Below are 18,937 nucleotides of genomic sequence, written 5' to 3' on the forward strand. Positions count from 1 at the left end.
TATATCAGTGATACTGTATAACGGGAAGTCAGACTCCGGACACAGGCGAGTTAGAATCAAACAGGCGGGTAACCAGACAATGTGACTGAATGAACTGTGTGCTCTTATAGTGCAGGGTGCTGATTGGTGCTGATTGTCAGGTGTGCGTGCTCAGAACTCGGGTGATTGTGATCTCTGACACCTCCGTGAAGTTGGCACCCCATAAAAAGAAATAATCACCAAAACTATGGAGTGACGTCACTGGCCCGTTTTGTATTTGTTATTTCTGAGGACGGGAAATAGATACAATGTAAATTTGAACGTCATAAACCAGCACAAATCGAGCACAAACGAATGCCACCGTTTTGGAACGATTTAGATTGCATGGGGTGGAGAGTGACGTCACTGTTCATAAAAGTTTTTTTTTATTATATAAAAGAAGCGGTCATAGTTACAGGGTTTCTTTTAACGGCACAAACCAGCACAAATCTTTTTATGGGGTGCCAACTTTTTGGCTTGACAAAGTAAAATTTTTGCATAACAGATGCAATGGCTGGTATTTGAAAGCAAATTTATCCAGGTCTAAAAATATTTATGATGCTTATAGGTGATTTAACAATACAAATCGATTAGCTAAATATTAGCCTAACTTGGTAGCTATTTTTTCAAAAAGGTCAACTATGGGGCAAAGTGTGTGTGACATTCTATAACACCCTGTGACTCTTTGTACCCCTTTGTATGCACCAGCATTACATCATAATCACAAGAAATTATTTAGAATAGCTGTTTTCCTTAGCTGTATCGTTCCATTTCCTTGCATGTGCTGAGTTAACAGTTTCACTTCCTCTGTTACCTATATAAATAAGCCCCTCACAGACTTGAACCTTGAGTAAACCACACTTCTTGTGTCTGTGTCCTTCTGGTCCCGGGTACCCGCATCTGTGCTCCATCACTCAACCTGATCTAATCTTCTCAAACAATTTATTTTAACAGTTGTGGGCCCGTCCGCGAAGGGGGGATTCTCCCTGTGAACCAGGAAAAGCACGCCAGAGATCAGGAAAGGACCTACAATAAAGGAGGTAAGTGTTTTTGGATATTTCTTAAAGGAAATACGGCACTTACCCCTGATCCGTTAGTGGTACTTCTGTTCCATTGTTGTTACACTTCGGCTGGCAACAGTAATTATTTGATCATTATTAACGTGAGACGAGTGATTGAATGTACAGTACTGATCACACTATATTTTTGATCACGGCAGCATGCATTATTTATTAGGACCACCTAAGTAAAATATGGCTCAACTTACCCCACTCTCCCCTACATGTGCAGAACAAAATTGGATTTGGATTTGCTTACTTTTACCCAACTAAATGCAGCATATCTCCTGTTCTGACTTTTAATGGATTTATGAAGCAGATTTACCTAATAAAACAAAAGCTTCTAGTTTTGATAGCTCTCACATCACTCTTCTTGCAGTCAGTTTTAACATCAAAAGGACAGAACATACATAGAATTATACCTTATTTCATTTAATATTTTATTGACTATCACATATTCAAACAGATTTGTTATTGAGACATAACGTCCTGTCTGTATTAATAAGAATGACACTTTATGTGACTTCCTTATTCTCCGCAATCTCAAGCAGCACTCAAGTCTCAGTGGACACGTCTTCTGTCAGGCTCAAGAAATGGACTCAGTCTTTCAGACTTCTAGTTTCATGTATTCAACAGTTGATTCAGATGAAATACACTCTCAGTACAAAGGTAAGGATGGGGATATTATCAGTATTCATTACAATTTGTAATTATATCACTGTAGTAACTGTATAAAAAGTTTTTTGTTTTTTTTTAAACAATTACACATTTAGGAGATGCTTTATTTATTTCAGACCATTTTGCATTTAGCAGATTATTTTATCCAAATCCAATTTACAAAAAGAGGAACAAAGTAATTCTGTCAAAGAGCCAACAACATTCGTAGTACACAATGCCAGGGTTATTAGACAAGATTAGGAAGCAGGCTATAGAGAAGAGGAGAAAATATGCAGATAATATTTATGTGTCGCATTAGTTAAGAGTGGGCGTGGTGGGGTGGTTAAGTGCTTGCAGAAAAGGTTGCGATGATCTCAGCAGTTCGGTCAGCAAGGGTGGATAGGTGGATCTGGTGATAAACTGTGTCAAAGGCTGCAGACAGGCAGAATAAGAACAGATGATTTGGAGGTCGCTCTTGCCAGTTGAAGAGTTTCAGTAAAGGTCAGCAAAGGTCAGCAAGGTGGTCTCGGTGGAGTGTCCACTTTTGAAGCCAGACTGGTTTCGTCAAGTAGGTTTTTCTGGGAGAGAAAAGCAGAGAGCTGATTGAACGCGACTCTTTTAAGAGTTTTTGATAGAAAAGGCAGAAGAGAGCCTGGTCTGTAGTTTTCACCTGCTGTGGGATGGAGCAGTGGGGTTACCCGAGTCTGCTTAAATGCTGTGGGAAATTTGCCAGTGGTGAGGGATGTTTTGATGTGGGTTAGAGCAGGTAACAATGTTGGTAAGATCTCCTGTAGCAGTTGTCATTAAAGCCTTTGTTTCATTAACAAAATAATATTTACTAAAAATAGGTTTACTAAATTCATATGAGTAACGAATAGGCTTTAATGTGTACATTTTTTGTTTTCGTTACTTTAATTTATCTAGAAATAAAACAATTAATAATTGATATAAAAAAATAATAATTTGATATATGCTTTGACTTGGGCTAATTCGAGCGGGAAATTCGAGCATGGCGCTGCGTCATTACGTCACGTCTGTAAACATAAAGAAGTTGTCCCGGCTAGTATGCTATATCGCACACTACTTAGATATTTCTTAGGATTTTTAGTCTTGATCCCTTCCCTCTCAGCAGACCCGAGCCTGGTTTGATGATTGTGGAGAGCATCTGTAAGCCAGGGGCTGGAGGGTGTTGCACATGCTGGCCTGGGGGTGAGAGGACAGGTATTGTCAAGGCAGAGAATGTCAGCAGCTACACTGACATCAAGAGAAGAAAAGTGGTTAGTTGTGGGAGGGAGGTAGAGACCACAAAGGAGAAATGTATAGCGGAGAGATAGCAGAGGTTACAGCAAAAGGAGACCAGACAACGAGTCAGTGGTGAACATGAAGGTGGACTGGAGAAGTGGTCTGAAGTGGTCAGAGAGATGAAGTGGAGTAATGAGAAGGCCGTCAGTGGTACAGCTCACAGCATTTTATCCATTTATGCATTCCTGGGTAACTGAACCCTCGACACTGTCATGTAAATAAATAAATACAAATCTCAGACAGTCAAGCATGTTGCTACCAACACCAATGTCATGTGTTAAGAAAGCAGAAAGTTCACATGTAATGCTGAATGTGAAATAAGCTTTAAATCTGTGAATCTGTTGTAAATATATAGATCTGTCAAAAGCAGATTTAGATATTTGCCTAAAGCAACAGTGATGTATGAACGGGTGTGAAGTTGCCATTTGATTTCCTGTGGGCAGATTATAAGTGTTCATGTTTTCATGATGCTGTGAAGCCTTCCAAAGGAAAGTGATATTTTATTCGTATGTGTGTCACCATAGAACTTTAGGGAAACCGGTGCTAGTTTTTACAAGATTATTATCCAAGTCAATTTTAAGAGATTACCTAATCTATTAAATTATAAAAGTAATCTTAAAATAGAATGATACTTGTGAATTTTATCCTTTCAACTAAAATTTCAGTACTTTTCTCACATCTTTTGGGTAACAATGATTGCATTAAAATGACACTGGCATACATTCAGACAAGAATCGACAATGATGAAGGCAGATTTTAACAAACTTTAAACTGTGTTCTCAGTACAAGAGTACAATTCATAAACTGTCTGGTTGGGCCAAGCTGTCACAGGTGTTGAAAATTTATTTTGTTAAAAAATATATTATACAGAAATTAACCAAATGTAAATTCGGGCATAGTTCCAGACAGAAATTCTGTACTGATTCAAGGGTTCAGAAATAATTGTCTCATTAAATTTCTACCACAGGTAACTCCACTGAAGAGCAGGAAAGATTTTGTCCACCTAAATGGACAGAAGTTCTTCTGATTGTCTCTCTGTTTTTTGCTCTTGGAGGTCTCTGTGCTCTGAGTATACTGTGTGAGTATAACTAATAAATACAGTATAGTGGACATAACACATATAGATGTATCAGTGACATCACTGCTTATATTTTGTCTTTAAACAGATGTCAGTGTTTCAGTGAAGCTGTCTGCCCAGGAAACTAATGTCACCAGTAATTTTTAACTCATTCAATACAGCAAAGTTTCATTAATAGTGCATAAAGAGAAAGGACTACAGGACTGACTTTGTCTGCTTTTTTCTTGTTTTCTTCATAACTTCCTCTGTACCAGTCATGGTGAGAGAGACTGAGGAACTTCGAGCCAATTACACCAGAGTTACAGAAGATCTCCGCATTAACGATAGTGAGTTATGTTAGTTTCAGTCCTACTTGGACAAAGAGTACCACTTCTGAGCCAGCTTTGATTTAGCCTATTTGTTTTGTTTAGTAAATACAAGTCAGTCTTTGGAATACATTTCTCCAACCACTTATTTTACTTATCTTTTTTTCATAACTGTCTGTACCAGTCATGGTGAGAGAGCTTGCAGCTAACTACAGCATAGTTGGAGAACAACTGTCTTTTTATGAAGGTGAGCTGATTCCAGACCCTTTCAGACAGAGTTTGAACATTTCTGCACTTTTTTTTATTTCAAGTATGTCATGGTCTGAAGAATGGATACATTTTCATATGCTTTTATTTCAGCATTTACAGCTCAGTCTTTGAACTGTGATATGAGCTTGACATCTTTTCATGGAAAGTTGTACTTCTTCAGCTCTAATAAAATGGACTGGTCAAGCAGCCGTGCTTTCTGTGTTTCAAAAGGAGCTGATCTGGTCACCATAACCAGCCTAACAGAACAGGTGAGAAATTTTTAAGTAATCACTGTTGGTTGTGCACTCAAAGAACTTTATATTTTTAATCTGTTGAAACACAATATTCAGAAACAGAATTGCACTGTTGTTGTTGTGTTTTTTTTTTTTAACAAAATGCACAAGCATAAAAAAAAGTGTATTATTACAAATTCTGTGTTTTTAGCTTTTGAAGATTTTGAAAAATGTACATTTTCTTTTTTAGCTGTTTCTGGCCTCTAAAATTAAAGATACGTACTGGATTGGTCTCAATGATCTGGACACTGAGGGACTTTGGGTTTGGGTGAATAACCAAACTCTCAATGAAACTGGAGTACTGTAAGAAATACTGCAATTATTTGTTTAGCAATATATTTAAAATATATATATATTTTTTAATCAAATGTATTATTATCATTCGTCATGGTACTCAAACATTAAAATATTTGCAACAATGGCATATTTTACAAAAGCTACAGTTTGGTTTTCTACAAAATATTACTGTAAGGTAGAATATTATTTTATATCTGATCGCCTGTTTCTGCTTTTGAAGGTTTTGGCACGGGAGAGATTCTGAGATAAGTGAACCTGATAACTGGAAAAAACTGGATCTCACTGGAGAAAACTGTGCACTTGTGAACAACAATTTCAACTATTTAAACAATTGGTTTGATAGTTCTTGCAATTCTAAGTGGAAGTTTATCTGTGAAAAGAAATAATTTACCTCCATCAGTGATGCTTAACAAGGTCTATTATGTATATGCACAGAAAACAAGGCTCTTTTGGATTTATTTACTCAGATTAAAAATGTTTTTTTTTCTCCAGTGATTGAACTGAAGCTCTGTAATTATGTATCCTGTCATTTTGATTTTTATTTAAGTGCTTAAGTATCCTATATGAAACTGCTGTGCACTCAAAAAACTATTTAGGCCTAAATGTAAGATTTATATATTTGAATTGCATATACAATTTCTGCCCATTTGGCTTACACATTTTTAACAAACTAATAAGCTTAATGTGATGCATATTTGTCAGTCAGATCATGGCATCATTATTGAAATGCATGAATTCAAATAGCTGAGAACCAGCACAAACATGTTCATTGTGAAAATTACATTTATTCAGTTAAAAAGTATAAACATGGTTAAAATATGGCTAGCTGTGGATCAAGCAATACTCAGTTGGTTACAATGTATGAGATTGAAACCAATTGGATTTATTGATGATAAACACATAAGGTTCAAGGTTCTTTATTTGTCACCTACATATACATGTGATGCAATGTAGTGAAATGATTTTTCCCTAGTTTCTCATCCCACAATGCAAAAATACTAACAACAATAATATAAAAACAAGAACCCCCCAAGAAAAATATATAAAGCCATAAACATAAATAAGATCAATACAGTGCAAAATCTGCAAATTATATATTTAATACTAATAAAAGTCTGCAGACTCATTCAGTGTCCTTATTCAATAGTCGGATTGCCTGAGAATAAAAATTCCTTCTCAGTCTCTCTGTGTTGGTTCTCAAAATCTGGTATCGCTTCCCTGATGGGAGCAATAACAGTAAACTGTGTCCAGGATGACAAAAGTCTTTAATAATTCTTTTAGCCCTGGTCCTGCATCTCTGAATATAAATGTTTTTGATGTCAGGGAGCGAGGTCCTGATGGCTTTCTGTGCTGACCTTACAACTAGTCAATGCTTTCTGATCTTGGTCTGTTGTACTTCCAAATCAGAAGATAATACTCCCTGTGAGTAGGCTCTCCACGGCTCCAGTATAAAAAGTCCTCAACACTTTTTGTGAGACCTTGAACCTAGCCAACTGTCATAATTAGTAAATACGTTGATTTGCCCTCCTCACAAGGTGATCTATATGCATTTTCCCGGAAAAGTTCTTCTGTGAGATATACTCCAAGATATTTAAAACTGCTCACCCTTTCAACTGTGGCCCCACCGATCGTCAAGGGGCTGTAATTCCTCACTTGCTTCCTCCCATAATCGATAATCATCTCCTTAGTCTTAGCGACATTCAAAGAGAGATTATTAATATGACATCATGTGAAGAGAGCATTCACTTCCTCAGGGTAGGCCTTCTCATCGTTTTTACTAATAAGGCCTAAAACCACGGTGTCATCAGCAAACTTCACCAGTTTGTTAGAACTGTGTTTAGCCATGCAGTCGCTGGTATAAAGAAAGTAAATCACAGGACTGAGGACACAGCCCTGGGGGGCTCCAATGTTGAGGGTGAGTGTAGAGGAGGAGTAGTTTCCCATTCTAACCACCTGGGGGCGTCCTGTCAAAAAGTCCATGATCCAGTGACAAATGGAAGAACTCAGCCCTAAATCTCGAAGCTTTTTGCAGAGGTTTAAGGGAACAACACTGTTAAAAGCAGAGCTATAGTCCACGAAAAGCATCCGCACATAGTTCCCTTACCCCTGATCCAGATGTGAAAGAGCAGAGTGCAAAATATAGTTAATAGCATCATCTGTAGACCTATTAGGCCTATATGCAAACTGTAAGGGATCCAGACCACTGGGGAGAGAGGAACAAATATAAGCTCTGACCAATCTTTCAAAACACTTCATTATTACAGAAGTGAGGGCCACAGGATGATTGTCATTCAGAGAGGCAGGACAAGGGATTTTAGGGACTGGGATAATAATTGAAGACTTAAAACTTCTGGGAACAACCCCTGGTTAAGAGAACGATTAAAAATAGTTGTAAAAACTGGTTCTAATTGACTAGCACAGACTTTTAATACACGTCCAGGGATATTGTCTGGTCCACATGCTTTCCTGATGTTAATTTTGTATAGTTCTTTTCTAACATCCATTTCAGTAATGACCAGATCTTCATTTTCTCTTACCAAGTTCAAGATCCCATCTTTTACATTTTCCCCATCTGAACTGACATTACTAGCCTCAAATCATAAATAAAATATATTTAAATCATTAACTAAGGAACCATTGCCATTAATTATAGAAGAGGATCTGGGTTTATATTCTGTTACAATTTGCATACTCTGCCATAGCGCCCTAGAATCAACCTGTTCAAATTGAGTCTCAATCTTGGCAAACTTGGTTATTGTGTATTTAAAATACATTGTTTATTAGTACTAAACTTACCTGTTTCTTACCCGTTTCATCTATGCATGACTGCCAAATATGCATCATGTTAAGTTTATTAGTTAAGACTCTGTAATCCAAATGAATGGAAATGTTATATGCAATTCAAATAAATCTTAAATTTAGGCTTACATATTTTTTGAGTGTGTTGAGTAGGCTGCAGCCTTGTGGTTCTCGTCTTGGTAAATCTTCTGGAAAGAAACAGTGCTAATTCTAAGTTAAATTTCAAAAATGGACAAGATCTGTGTTATGTCTAGCAACAAAAATTAAACATTTAAGGATAGTATATAATATATGAATTGTGTGCTATAGCTAAATGAAAATGAATAATGTAAATGGAATGTGTGCTTCTGAAGCCATGTGATAGGTTTTTTTGAGAAACAGAATGGAACTAAAATGCTGGTAATTTAGTATTTTTACAACATGCCTACTGCATGCTTCCAAAAATTTCTGCCTGTTGTCACTTTGTATTTTTCTCTATACTTTTCTCCACAAGAGGTCACTAATGCAGCGTCCTCTACAGCTTTATCCATAGCTGTGTCCGAAATCGCTCACTCGTTCACTCGTTCACTCATTCACTAATCCCTATATAATGGCAGTTGAGTGCACTATATCAGAAAGGGGTGAACGAATGTAGGGAATGAACTCGTTCACTCAGAATTCAGACAGCACTACAAAATGGCCGACACCCGATATAGGGGATAGGGAGCGGTTTCGGACACACAGCTCATGACAAACTGTTTGGATAAAGCCTCACTGCTTGTGAAGTTCCTTATACGTCATTTTAATGAAACTTAAATGACTAAATGTAATTTAATAATGTTATTTTATAACTGTCTGACATTGGTTTGATTGGGCAACACATCTGAAGGGGTGAAAACAGTAATTAGTATCAAAACATACACTATCACACATTATCAATAATAGGACATTGAAAAACAAGTAACAGTACCTAACTTGCAGTAACTTAGCATTTAGTTTTTGAAAACACAGCAAGAATTGTATTATATTGTATTGTATTGCATTAATTTTGATATACAAAAGCCGAAAAGTTTCTTAATTTCCATTCAATTAACAAAGCAGAACTGAAGTTATACTGTTATATTTCATAAGATAATATAAGTGAGTGAAATCTTTGCCTTATGCAAACACTTATCAATGACTAAATGTATAAGGAAATAAATAACTTTTTGAGCTTTAAGCACTAAAATATCAAGTATAAAGGAGTCAGTTACTGAATACAGAAAACCTGTATGTCAAGCACACACAAAAAAACCCGAAAGTGCTGTTATTTTATGCTCCGTAACCTGTACACGAAAATAAGAATATTAAACTCATAAGCAAGAAAACAAGTCTGATGCATGCAAGAATCAGAGCAATCACTGTACAGTATAAATGCAAGGAGGACAAGGCCAATCACAATTCAATATGCATGTAAAAAAATAATTAATAGCAGTTTAACATTTGAATATCATTGCTGTTACATTTTGAATACTGAAGATTCTAATAAGTCAATGTTAAATGTTACATTTCTTATAAAGTACAAAAGTAGAGAGCAAAAAAGACTAATATGATCTACTAAAAGTCTGTGCATTAAGCACTTCAGGCCAAATTAATTGCAGAAGTTTAAGAATAATCACTCACTAGAATGTTTTAGGAATATCATTACATTGCAGCTATAGCAGCCATGCAGTTCTGAGCAGTTATCTGCTAGAAATAATTATTAGCTTGATGTAAAACATAAGGACAATGTGAAATCTACACTCTAAAAAATGCTGGGTCGTTTCAACCCAACTTTGGGTCAAATATGGACTAACCCAACTTTTGGGTTAAAATTTTAATTAAAAAAATTAACCCAACGGTTGGGTTAGTCCATATTTGACCGAAAGTTGGGTTGAAACAACCCAGCATTTTCTGTACGTTTTGTATGTGTCCAAAATAAAGTATGTGAGTGGAGTGACGGCATTTTCTCAAAGCATAGCCAAAAAATCCTAGTCAATAAGAAACTTGATTATATCATATCATAAATCATATTTTCCCCCTACATTTCTGAAGATATGTGTAAAGAACAAGCCTTTAACAGAAAGTCTTTCATAATTGTAGTTCACTTTCTGAAATTCAATTAAATTAAGTTCAATTAAATTCCAAGTTCCATGCTTTGTGAGCATAACTCATAACTGATACTATATTAAATTAGTTAATTATTTAAAGGGGTCATATGATGCGATTTCAATTTTTCCTTTCTCTTTGGAGTGTTGAACCTTAAACCGCATAAACACATTTCATTACACCAAATACACAAAATAATGTTCTTTTTAGCAGCATCATATGACCCCTTTAAATACAATTAATTGTATTAAATTGTATTGAATTGTGATGAGTGTATGTTCCTCTATCTCTTTGCATGCTGAAATATAACTGATCTTGTCTGCCTTTCATACTGTATATCTAAAAATGTTATATCACTGCATTGTTGATTCATACATGGAGCCAAATAAAAATAAGAAAATAAGATGTTCCAAAGCAGCTCTGATGCGCCATTTAATTGACAAAACCAAAAGCTAAAACATAAGCTTATACTTAAAACATAAACATTATTGAAAGAGGAGTTTGAGGTTTAGCTTGAAACACTTTTTAACTTGCTTGTCCAAAACTGCTTGACACCATGCACTGCTGCTGCTGTTTTGTCTTTAATCAGATAATAATACCCTTGCTGATTTTGAATCACTGAACAAGAAGCACATCATGTTTTCAATGCAACTGTCATCTCAAGAGAAGAACAGCACAAGTTTCATAAATGATAAAGCACATCAAGTTCCAGTGATCCCCTGGTAGATGTTGGAACTACACTATTATCAACAGACATAATTCTCATTTGACAACCATTCAGTATTGTGCATTCTGACTTTAAAAAAATGGAGAAAAAAAAAATGTTTTGTAGCAAAACAACTGAATATAAAGTCTATGGACAGATCAATTTCTGCAACATTTCTCATGTCACTCATCTGCTTTCTACAAGGCTTTTCTTACATTTAGTTATTTATTACACTCTTTTTTATCATTAAAGCGACTTACAAATGAGGAAGAAAAAAAAAAATGTTTTGTAGCAAAACAACTGAATATAAAGTCTATGGACAGATCAATTTCTGCAACATTTCTCATGTCACTCATCTGCTTTCTACAAGGCTTTTCTTACATTTAGTTATTTATTACACTCTTTTTTATCATTAAAGCGACTTACAAATGAGGAACTTCAAACAATTTATCATCAATAGAGCTGCATTAGTGACCTCTTGTGGAGTAAAGAACAGAGAAATACAAAGTGACAGAACAGGCAAAAATACATGTAAAAATACAAAATGATCAGTGATTAAATTTCATCCAATTTCTCACAAAAACCTACTGTATTGCTTAAGGAGACTTGAAATAGCTGTAGTGCACATTACATTTACATTAGTACACAAGTCTTATACTATCCTTAAAGGTTAATGAACATTTATTTTTAGACACAAAACTGATTTTGCTATTTTTTAAACTTTTGCAGTTAGCTAACGCTGTTTATTCACATGAGATTTAATAAGAAATCCCACAAGGCTGCCATCTGCTAACCACAGCAGTTTCATATATGATACTAAGGAATCAAACTGACTGCAGGATGAGTGATCTTTGAGGTAACAAAAAAAAGTATGACAGGATAGATAATAGAGCTTTCAGTTAAATTCCCTGAAGGAAAAATACAGCATTTGTAATATGACATGAGTAAGCTAATTAAAAAGGATCACCCCCTTCCTAAAAATGACTTGTAAACTCAATCAGGTGTAGCTAATCACCTTCTCCAAACTGGATAAAAGAGACGGAGGAAACTGGTCAGAGAGGCGAGAGGCCTGCAGCAACTCTGAAGCAGCTGCAGGAATTTATGACAAAGAGTGGTCATTGTGTGCATGTGACAACAATATCACAAATTCTCCACAAATGTGGCTTGTTTGGGAGGGTTGCAAGAAAAAAGTCACTCCTCAAGAAAGACCTCATGCAGTCACGACTGAGATTTGCCGAAACGCACCTTGAAGATTACATTTTGCACACAGCAAAACTGACACACAGTGGTTGAAGGAGAAAAAGTTTGCAAAGCAAATATTGCAAAGCTAGTAGAGACAAATCCCAACAGACTGAAGGCTGTAATTAAAGCAAAAGGTGGTTCAACAAAATACTGACACAAGGGGGTGATCCTTTTTCCAACTCACTGATTCTGTTTTTTTTTTGTTTTTTTTTCTGACATACTGGTGTTATGTTTTAAAGGGGGTTGATTCTTTTCTATACCCACTGTGTGTATATATATTGTAGCAAATTAGCTCAAAAGGGAAATGTATATAAATAATTACAGTTAATTATGATTAATTACAATTATTTATATCAGCTGCCAGTGAATGTAAAGACAAGGCCGAAGCCTGGTGCAGACCAGAGTATGTGAGCGGAGCAGAGTGGGGGCGGAGCACAGAGTGGAGCGGTATGATTTTGAATGGAGGGAGGAGCGGATTTTTTTAAAGTCGGAGCGTCGTGGTTTTCATTCAATCCAAGATCGCTCCACCACCGCTCCATCACGAGTACAATTCATGCCAACGGCCCGCAGCAATCATTCAGTGTAAGTTCATATCAACTCTAGGAAAGGATATTTACGTGGCCACAGAAAATACTTTCATACAGTATTAATGCATTAGTGCATGTAGTATCGAAATCGTAAAGGGAAATTAATTTGCAAGGCAGAATCAGAAACTCATGTAATTTGTGCACAAGAGTTTTATTAACTAAACACTAACACAAACTAGTCTAACAAACAAACAAACAAACAAACAAACAATCACTCATACAGGGGAAAGGGCAAATGAGAATTGATGGATGAAACCATCAGGAAAACCAGAGAATGAAGCTATGAAAAGAGTCAGTTAACCACCAGCGTAAAACCATCAGCACCGTTTTAGAACGGACGGTACAGCTTATACTAAACCTCTGTTTCGTTTAGTTAAATGTACGATACTTGCATTGCCTTGGCCTGGAACGAGTTGTTCCCTCTGAATATTTTCAGGTGAAATCATGATTTAAACAGGTACAACGCTTATTCACACGCAATCGCTCTCTCAATAATGCATTCAAACAAATGTAATCTTATACAGTGCTAGCCTACTTCATCTGCATCCGATTTCGAATGAGCAGAAATATGTAAGAAATGCAGCGATCCGTAGGTAAAATAACTGACGAAAACTGTTATTTTCATAACAAACAAAATGCAATAATGCAAAAAGTATCAATAGCCTACCTTTTAATGCTGACAACCATGTTATCAGCTTGTCATGTGGTAGGAAAAAAGTTTGCACACTAGTGTTACAATAATCCACTTTGAAACATTCTGAAATACTTTAGCCGCGAAGCGGTGTTTCTGATGTCAGTGAGCGAGGAGTTGAGCGGGAGCGGGAAATGGTGAACCCGGAGCGGAGCTGGAGCAGAGTGATTAATAAATGCTCGGAGCGCGGAGGGGAAATTGTTGCCGCTCCATTCCGCTCACATACTCTGGTGCAGACTTAAGAGTTGCAGAAGCGTTCTAGCTCACGCCCTCATCTTCTCAGAATCTAACAGAACCGCAGACTGACTGAGGCGGAATATTTATTCAATATTAAAAATGCAGCTAACGTTGTTCTACACATAGCAATATAAACAAAGGTGCATGTTCTCTTTCGTTTTTGCTGTTTGATTGGGAAAAGTTTAAAGGGCGTTGAGGGGTCTTGTCTTTTTATGTTATCTGACTAAAAAGTATTCATACTTTGAACTATTATTATTACAGTATTTATTAAAAAAACGTAGAGTGCATTAAAATAATTATCACAACACTGATAAAACAGGCTTATACTGATTTTCTCAGCATCCGAGTTATGCTTATCAATCCTGTTTTTATTATCATTATCTTTCAAAAAATGAATAAATTCAGAACAGGATTAGAATAGAATTCTATTTTAAATAAGACAGAAATATTTTTTTCTACAACAACAGTACTGTTTACAACAGCAAAACCACCATACCCTGTATTAATAATAATAATAATAATAATAATATAATTCAGTTTCTAATTACAGAGTAATTAAAAGGTGCAAAGAAAAAAATCTTTATCTTTTAAACTTAAAACGGTCTTTTCTGTTCTGTTTCTTTTTCAAAACTGCGTCACGGCATTTGCTGCTGTATCAATACAGAAGCATCCGTTTCGATAAACGTATCAGCAAGGAGCACAGCCCTATTAAAAGCCATGTTCCATGTGCCCCTTTTATACTTTCAGCACCTGCCCCTCCAAAGGTCTCTGCACGGCCCTGAATAATAATAATAATAAACAAAAGCAAGTAAGAAAAGCATTTTTTTGCAGTGTATTATCAATCAATTATTATATTATATATACCACAGCCATATCACCCTGCAGCCCAAGACTGGTTGCCCACTGTGTTTTAAATTATTTGAATCTTTTGACAGCCCTAAAATTTTAGTAATAAGTTCTGGTTTTAACAGAACAAAGCGACATTAAATGTTTCCCTGGAACCTTATTAAGTACAACCCGGTTTCGATTAACATGAAATTAATATATTTAAGTGATAGTTCACAAAAACACAGACAGTAAACCCTTGACTACCCTGAGCTGTGATGTCAAAGGCAGCAGATCATAAAAAAATAATCCATTTCAGACCTCCAAAAACTAATTTTATGCTGAAGAAACATCTACTATACTATTATGATTTTTTTTTTGTTGTTGTTGTTGTTATAACTACTGCAAAATAGTAATAATACATTTTTTTTTTAAATGCACAGTCAGAATGCACAAATACTTCTGATTAGCTGTCAAATAAATAAGTATTTTAGGAGGTGACATTAACCGCTGCAGCAAAATCTAAAATCTAAATTTTATTATACCTTATTTTCACATCAATCACATATCCAAACATGTAGTTGCTCTGTTTGTTATTCAGACCCATAACTTCCTGTCTGTATTAATAAGGATGACACTTTATGTGACTTCCTTATTCTCAGCGATCTCAACCAGCACTAGTCTCATAGGGCACGTCTTTTATCTCATTAGATAGTAGTTCTTTTGACGTCTCATGAAATGGATTCACTGTATGAAAATTCTAGCTTCATACTTACAACAGTTGCTTCAGGTGAAAAATGCTCTCGATACAAAGGTAAGGCTTAAATATTAGCAGTATGCATTCATTTCTATTTTAATGCTTTAGGACTGGTTTATGTTCATTCAACAAATGCACATTTGGTAGACACTTTTGTCCAAAGTGACTTGCATTGTATTCAAGTAATAGATTTGATCTGTTCATGCATTCCCTGGGAATCAAACACCGTCAACACTGTCATTTAAATAAAAAAAGGCATGTCTTTAAATTTTTTTCTATGTTTAAATGTTTTCTATGAGTGCATGCACACTGGTGTGCGTCTGTAACCGGGATGAGTCGCAACGACTCGGCTACCCCTCTGCGTTGTGTTGTGTGGAATAAAGACTGGAGTCGGTCTGCTAGTTCAGTGGTTTTTCTTTTATCCAAGAGGCTGTGTAATCTGCATAAGTTAGAAACATAGTTATCAATTGTTGTACAATCAATTTGCCACCTTCTGCTCACTCTGCTCAGACCTCTCGCGGACCGAAGCAAGAGCGCAATATAGAGAATCTCATATTTTACAATAATAAAGAAGTATAAAGAAAATAGTAATAATATAACTAATATCACATCAAGTTAGGGCTGGGCGATATGGCCAAAAAATTATCTTGATATTTTAATTATCGATATAATTATCACGATAAATGTAAAAATTTTTATTTCTTTCAAGTTTAAAGGCAGATTTTTGCTCCAATGTGAAAGTTGTAAAAATCAGATGGTTAATTGTGGTTTTCAACTATTCTTTATGGTCAGAACATGACAAACAGTAATATTGACAAAAACACAGACAAAAATGAGTAATATTGTTTCAAATCAAGAAACAAGTTTGTGTTGCCTGATAATATTAATTACATTTTAATTAACATTTAATTAAAATGTTTTTGTCTCTTTGAAATACACATTTGGTAGTAGCTTGAGTTAGGATGCAGATGTGGATTTATGTTCATTATCAAAATCAGTAATATCTGTAAAAATTGTAGCAATCTCATACCTCCCAGCTTTTCTGCCGTCTTTTCACACAAAACTAAACTACTCTGCGTCATGTGCGCACATGAGACTGTTACTTAAAACTGTGCTTTATGCTACAGTATTTATTTATCATCAGTTGTTCAAATCGCGGTAATTAAATACGGTTATAATGAAAATGAAAATATGAAACGGTAACTAACCGTGGGGAATTTTATCATGATTTATCGTCAAACCGGTAATCGTTACATCCCTAAGTTCAACTAAATAAATATATCAGACATTTGGGTATGCTATATAACCATGGAACTAATCAGCAATTTAGAAATGAAATATGTTTTCCTCTCACAACTCAATCTCCTATGTCAATTTGCAGGTTGTATTGTAATCTCAAAACTCACAACTCACAACTCTAAAGAGTTCTTACTAACACGGGTTGTCTTTCCCTTTACCCGTATACAATTAAATTATCACGTATACAATCAAATTATTATTTTTCCTCTTTTTTTTCTCTTTCTGCCTTGGATTGCAAGCTTTAATCGGATTGCACGAGAATATTCAGATTTAGTTCTGTAAAGTGACTTACCACACATTCTCGTGCTGAAATATCAAATAATTTCTTCATTTTAGTCATCACTATGTTTCCCTGTGTCTATGTCTAGTAATCACCTAACCCACTTTACTGAAGTAAAATCCCCTAGATCTGATATCATTATTAAAACTTAAGATGAAGGACAAAAATGACCTGTCACATAGCAAGAGAGAACTCCTGTCAGCTATTTAAAACTATAGCATTTATAATTGTAACATCTATATTAGGATCTTAAAAACCCTCAACATTCTTCAAAAACAGTCCCTATATTCTATTATTTTTACATACATTTATCTAATAAGAATCCCTATAGTCTACAGCATTAAGTAATTTTCCTCTTTCAATTTACATTTACCTGAAAATTTCAAATCTTGAAATTTTGAATATCAACACTCAGCCCTAGATTGAGTAAATCTAATGAAGTCATCAAAAACCCATCACACAAATGGATACTTCTGCTAAGCTTAAACCATTAGTTCACACTTTCGTCCCGGTGTGTTGATCTTCTCACTAGCCTCACTGACGTTCCACCTTCACCAGGGTGACTCTTTGCGAGCCCTTGCAATGGGCTTTTCCTCGTTGGCAAGGGAGGGTCGTTACTAGCATGCCCTTGATCCCCCACTTTCTCTGCAGTGTGGGATTGCTGAAACTGATTGGTGTAGTTTAAGTTGATAAACTTGAATGCAGGTGTTTCAATCTCCAACCATTTTGCTGATCATTGCAGATCTTTTCCTAAGATCACAACAGCACATTTGCTGGTCCTTATTGATGGAGTGAATAAAAACCCTGATATTGACAGAGCTGCTGTCACCTGTAAATGAAGACCTTAAGTGTTTTTGTTAGTCAACAACAACATGTAATAACTCATCAGCTTGTCTGGCCTGTTGATCTTTTGGTGTGACCTGTGAAAAGTACATGTGGGATGAAAGCTGTCCTGGCTTCTTTTTGGGCTCCCATATTTACATTGCCATCAATAGGCATAATGAATTTCAAATTTAGACAATTCAACTTTGTTTTCTCCTTGCTTTACAAACTGGGACCTATTATCACCTGATCATTTCTCCAGCACTAGTGTTAATTTTATACAGCCCTTTTTACTTAGTCTTAGGCTTAGTCCTGTGTTAAAATGTCCTTGTTAGTTTTTATCATATTTAGTCAACCTTATCCTATTTAGCTAGTTTTAGTCAATGAAAACTTGACATTTTAGCAATAAGATTATTATTAATTAACTGTAAGTCAATGAAATGTATGAGCATTTTAGTCAAGTTTTAGTCAATGAAATCTTAGTCACATTTTCATCAATCTGTGTAATGGTTAAACTGATAAAAAAAATATTTTAATCGTAATGATCGTTGTAATTTGAGAAATTTACTTTTGCATTTCAGGTAGCCTATTGCACTTTCACCAATAAGCACAAATCAATAGAATGTGGACACATACATGGTGTACTTCACCTCATCTAGTGTACTGATTTATTATAGGCTTTTTTTATATATAAATTAATACCAAAGACTTGTGCAATCTCTCTGTCTACATTATGAAAACAGCTAAAACAAACGAAAAATATTATAACAGTGAAATTCCTTGTAGGCTAATTTCAAATGGCAATAGCCTATTTCTCTATTAAAACAACAGCGGTTGAGTAAGTGCATTTATTCAGCGCTCACAATCGCAAACAATACGGTCGAGATCTCATAACAGAACACAGACCAGCTGAATGACGCTTTCATTTAGATCGCTAAACTCCAGCTTGTTTGTCTGTGTATTCAGATCATCGGCGCTTCCGCAATAAGGAGCGAGCTACGTACGCATTGTTGCCAGATTGATTAAAATAAGCAAAACACCAGGCAGAAAATGTATCAATGTAACAGCGAAGCTCTGATTCGGGGATTAGAACCCTTGATATCTGGCAACTGCACTCACGAAAGCTCGTGTAGTAGAGGCGTGTAGAGCAGTCTGCAATAACATTTTGTCTCCTTTTTTGACGAAAATAAAAAGAGGTTTTTGGTAAAGTTTTTATCTTTTTGAATACATTTTAGTCTCGTCTTATTTCGTCAACGAAATTGCATGTTGATATAGTCTTAGTTTTCGTTTATTGACCTTATTATCGTCTCGTCTTCGTCTCGTCTTAGT

At 35.6% G+C, this 18,937-nt stretch overlaps 1 protein-coding gene across 3 annotated transcripts; it reads left to right on the forward strand.

Moving 5' to 3' along the window:
- The first annotated feature begins 243 nt into the window (after window positions 1-243).
- On the forward strand, window positions 244-6,373 carry LOC107738960 (C-type lectin domain family 4 member E-like). Of its 3 annotated transcripts, XM_016550890.1 has the most exons (10): window positions 244-289; window positions 973-1,058; window positions 1,628-1,745; window positions 4,003-4,113; window positions 4,202-4,249; window positions 4,368-4,439; window positions 4,603-4,665; window positions 4,779-4,936; window positions 5,151-5,263; window positions 5,478-6,373. In XM_016550890.1, the coding sequence occupies exons 3-10, from the start codon at window positions 1,670-1,672 to the stop codon at window positions 5,641-5,643; spliced, it is 807 nt and encodes a 268-aa protein (XP_016406376.1). In that variant the 5' UTR covers window positions 244-289; window positions 973-1,058; window positions 1,628-1,669; the 3' UTR covers window positions 5,644-6,373. The 3 variants fall into 3 exon arrangements, with proteins under 3 accessions (XP_016406376.1, XP_016406375.1, XP_016406373.1); XM_016550889.1 differs by lacking the exon at window positions 244-289 and having other exon boundaries at window positions 848-1,058; window positions 1,625-1,745; XM_016550887.1 differs by lacking the exon at window positions 244-289 and having other exon boundaries at window positions 850-1,058.
- Window positions 6,374-18,937: the final 12,564 nt, after the last annotated feature.

The sequence above is a fragment of the Sinocyclocheilus rhinocerous genome, unplaced genomic scaffold (genome assembly GCF_001515625.1).
Source record: "Sinocyclocheilus rhinocerous isolate Xijiao unplaced genomic scaffold, SAMN03320098_v1.1 scaffold2812, whole genome shotgun sequence".
NCBI classification, from domain to species: domain Eukaryota; kingdom Metazoa; phylum Chordata; class Actinopteri; order Cypriniformes; family Cyprinidae; genus Sinocyclocheilus; species Sinocyclocheilus rhinocerous.

What these genes read in the sequence shown, in the direction of transcription:
- LOC107738960 (XM_016550890.1), top strand. Translation starts at nt 1,670, where the DNA reads ATGGACTCAGTCTTTCAGACTTCTAGTTTCATGTATTCAACAGTTGAT. An exon ending in CTGTGCTCTGAGTATACTGT is followed by an intron (nt 4,114 to 4,201) that starts GTGAGTATAACT and finishes GTCTTTAAACAG; the next exon opens with ATGTCAGTGTTTCAGTGAAG. An exon ending in ACAACTGTCTTTTTATGAAG is followed by an intron (nt 4,666 to 4,778) that starts GTGAGCTGATTC and finishes CTTTTATTTCAG; the next exon opens with CATTTACAGCTCAGTCTTTG.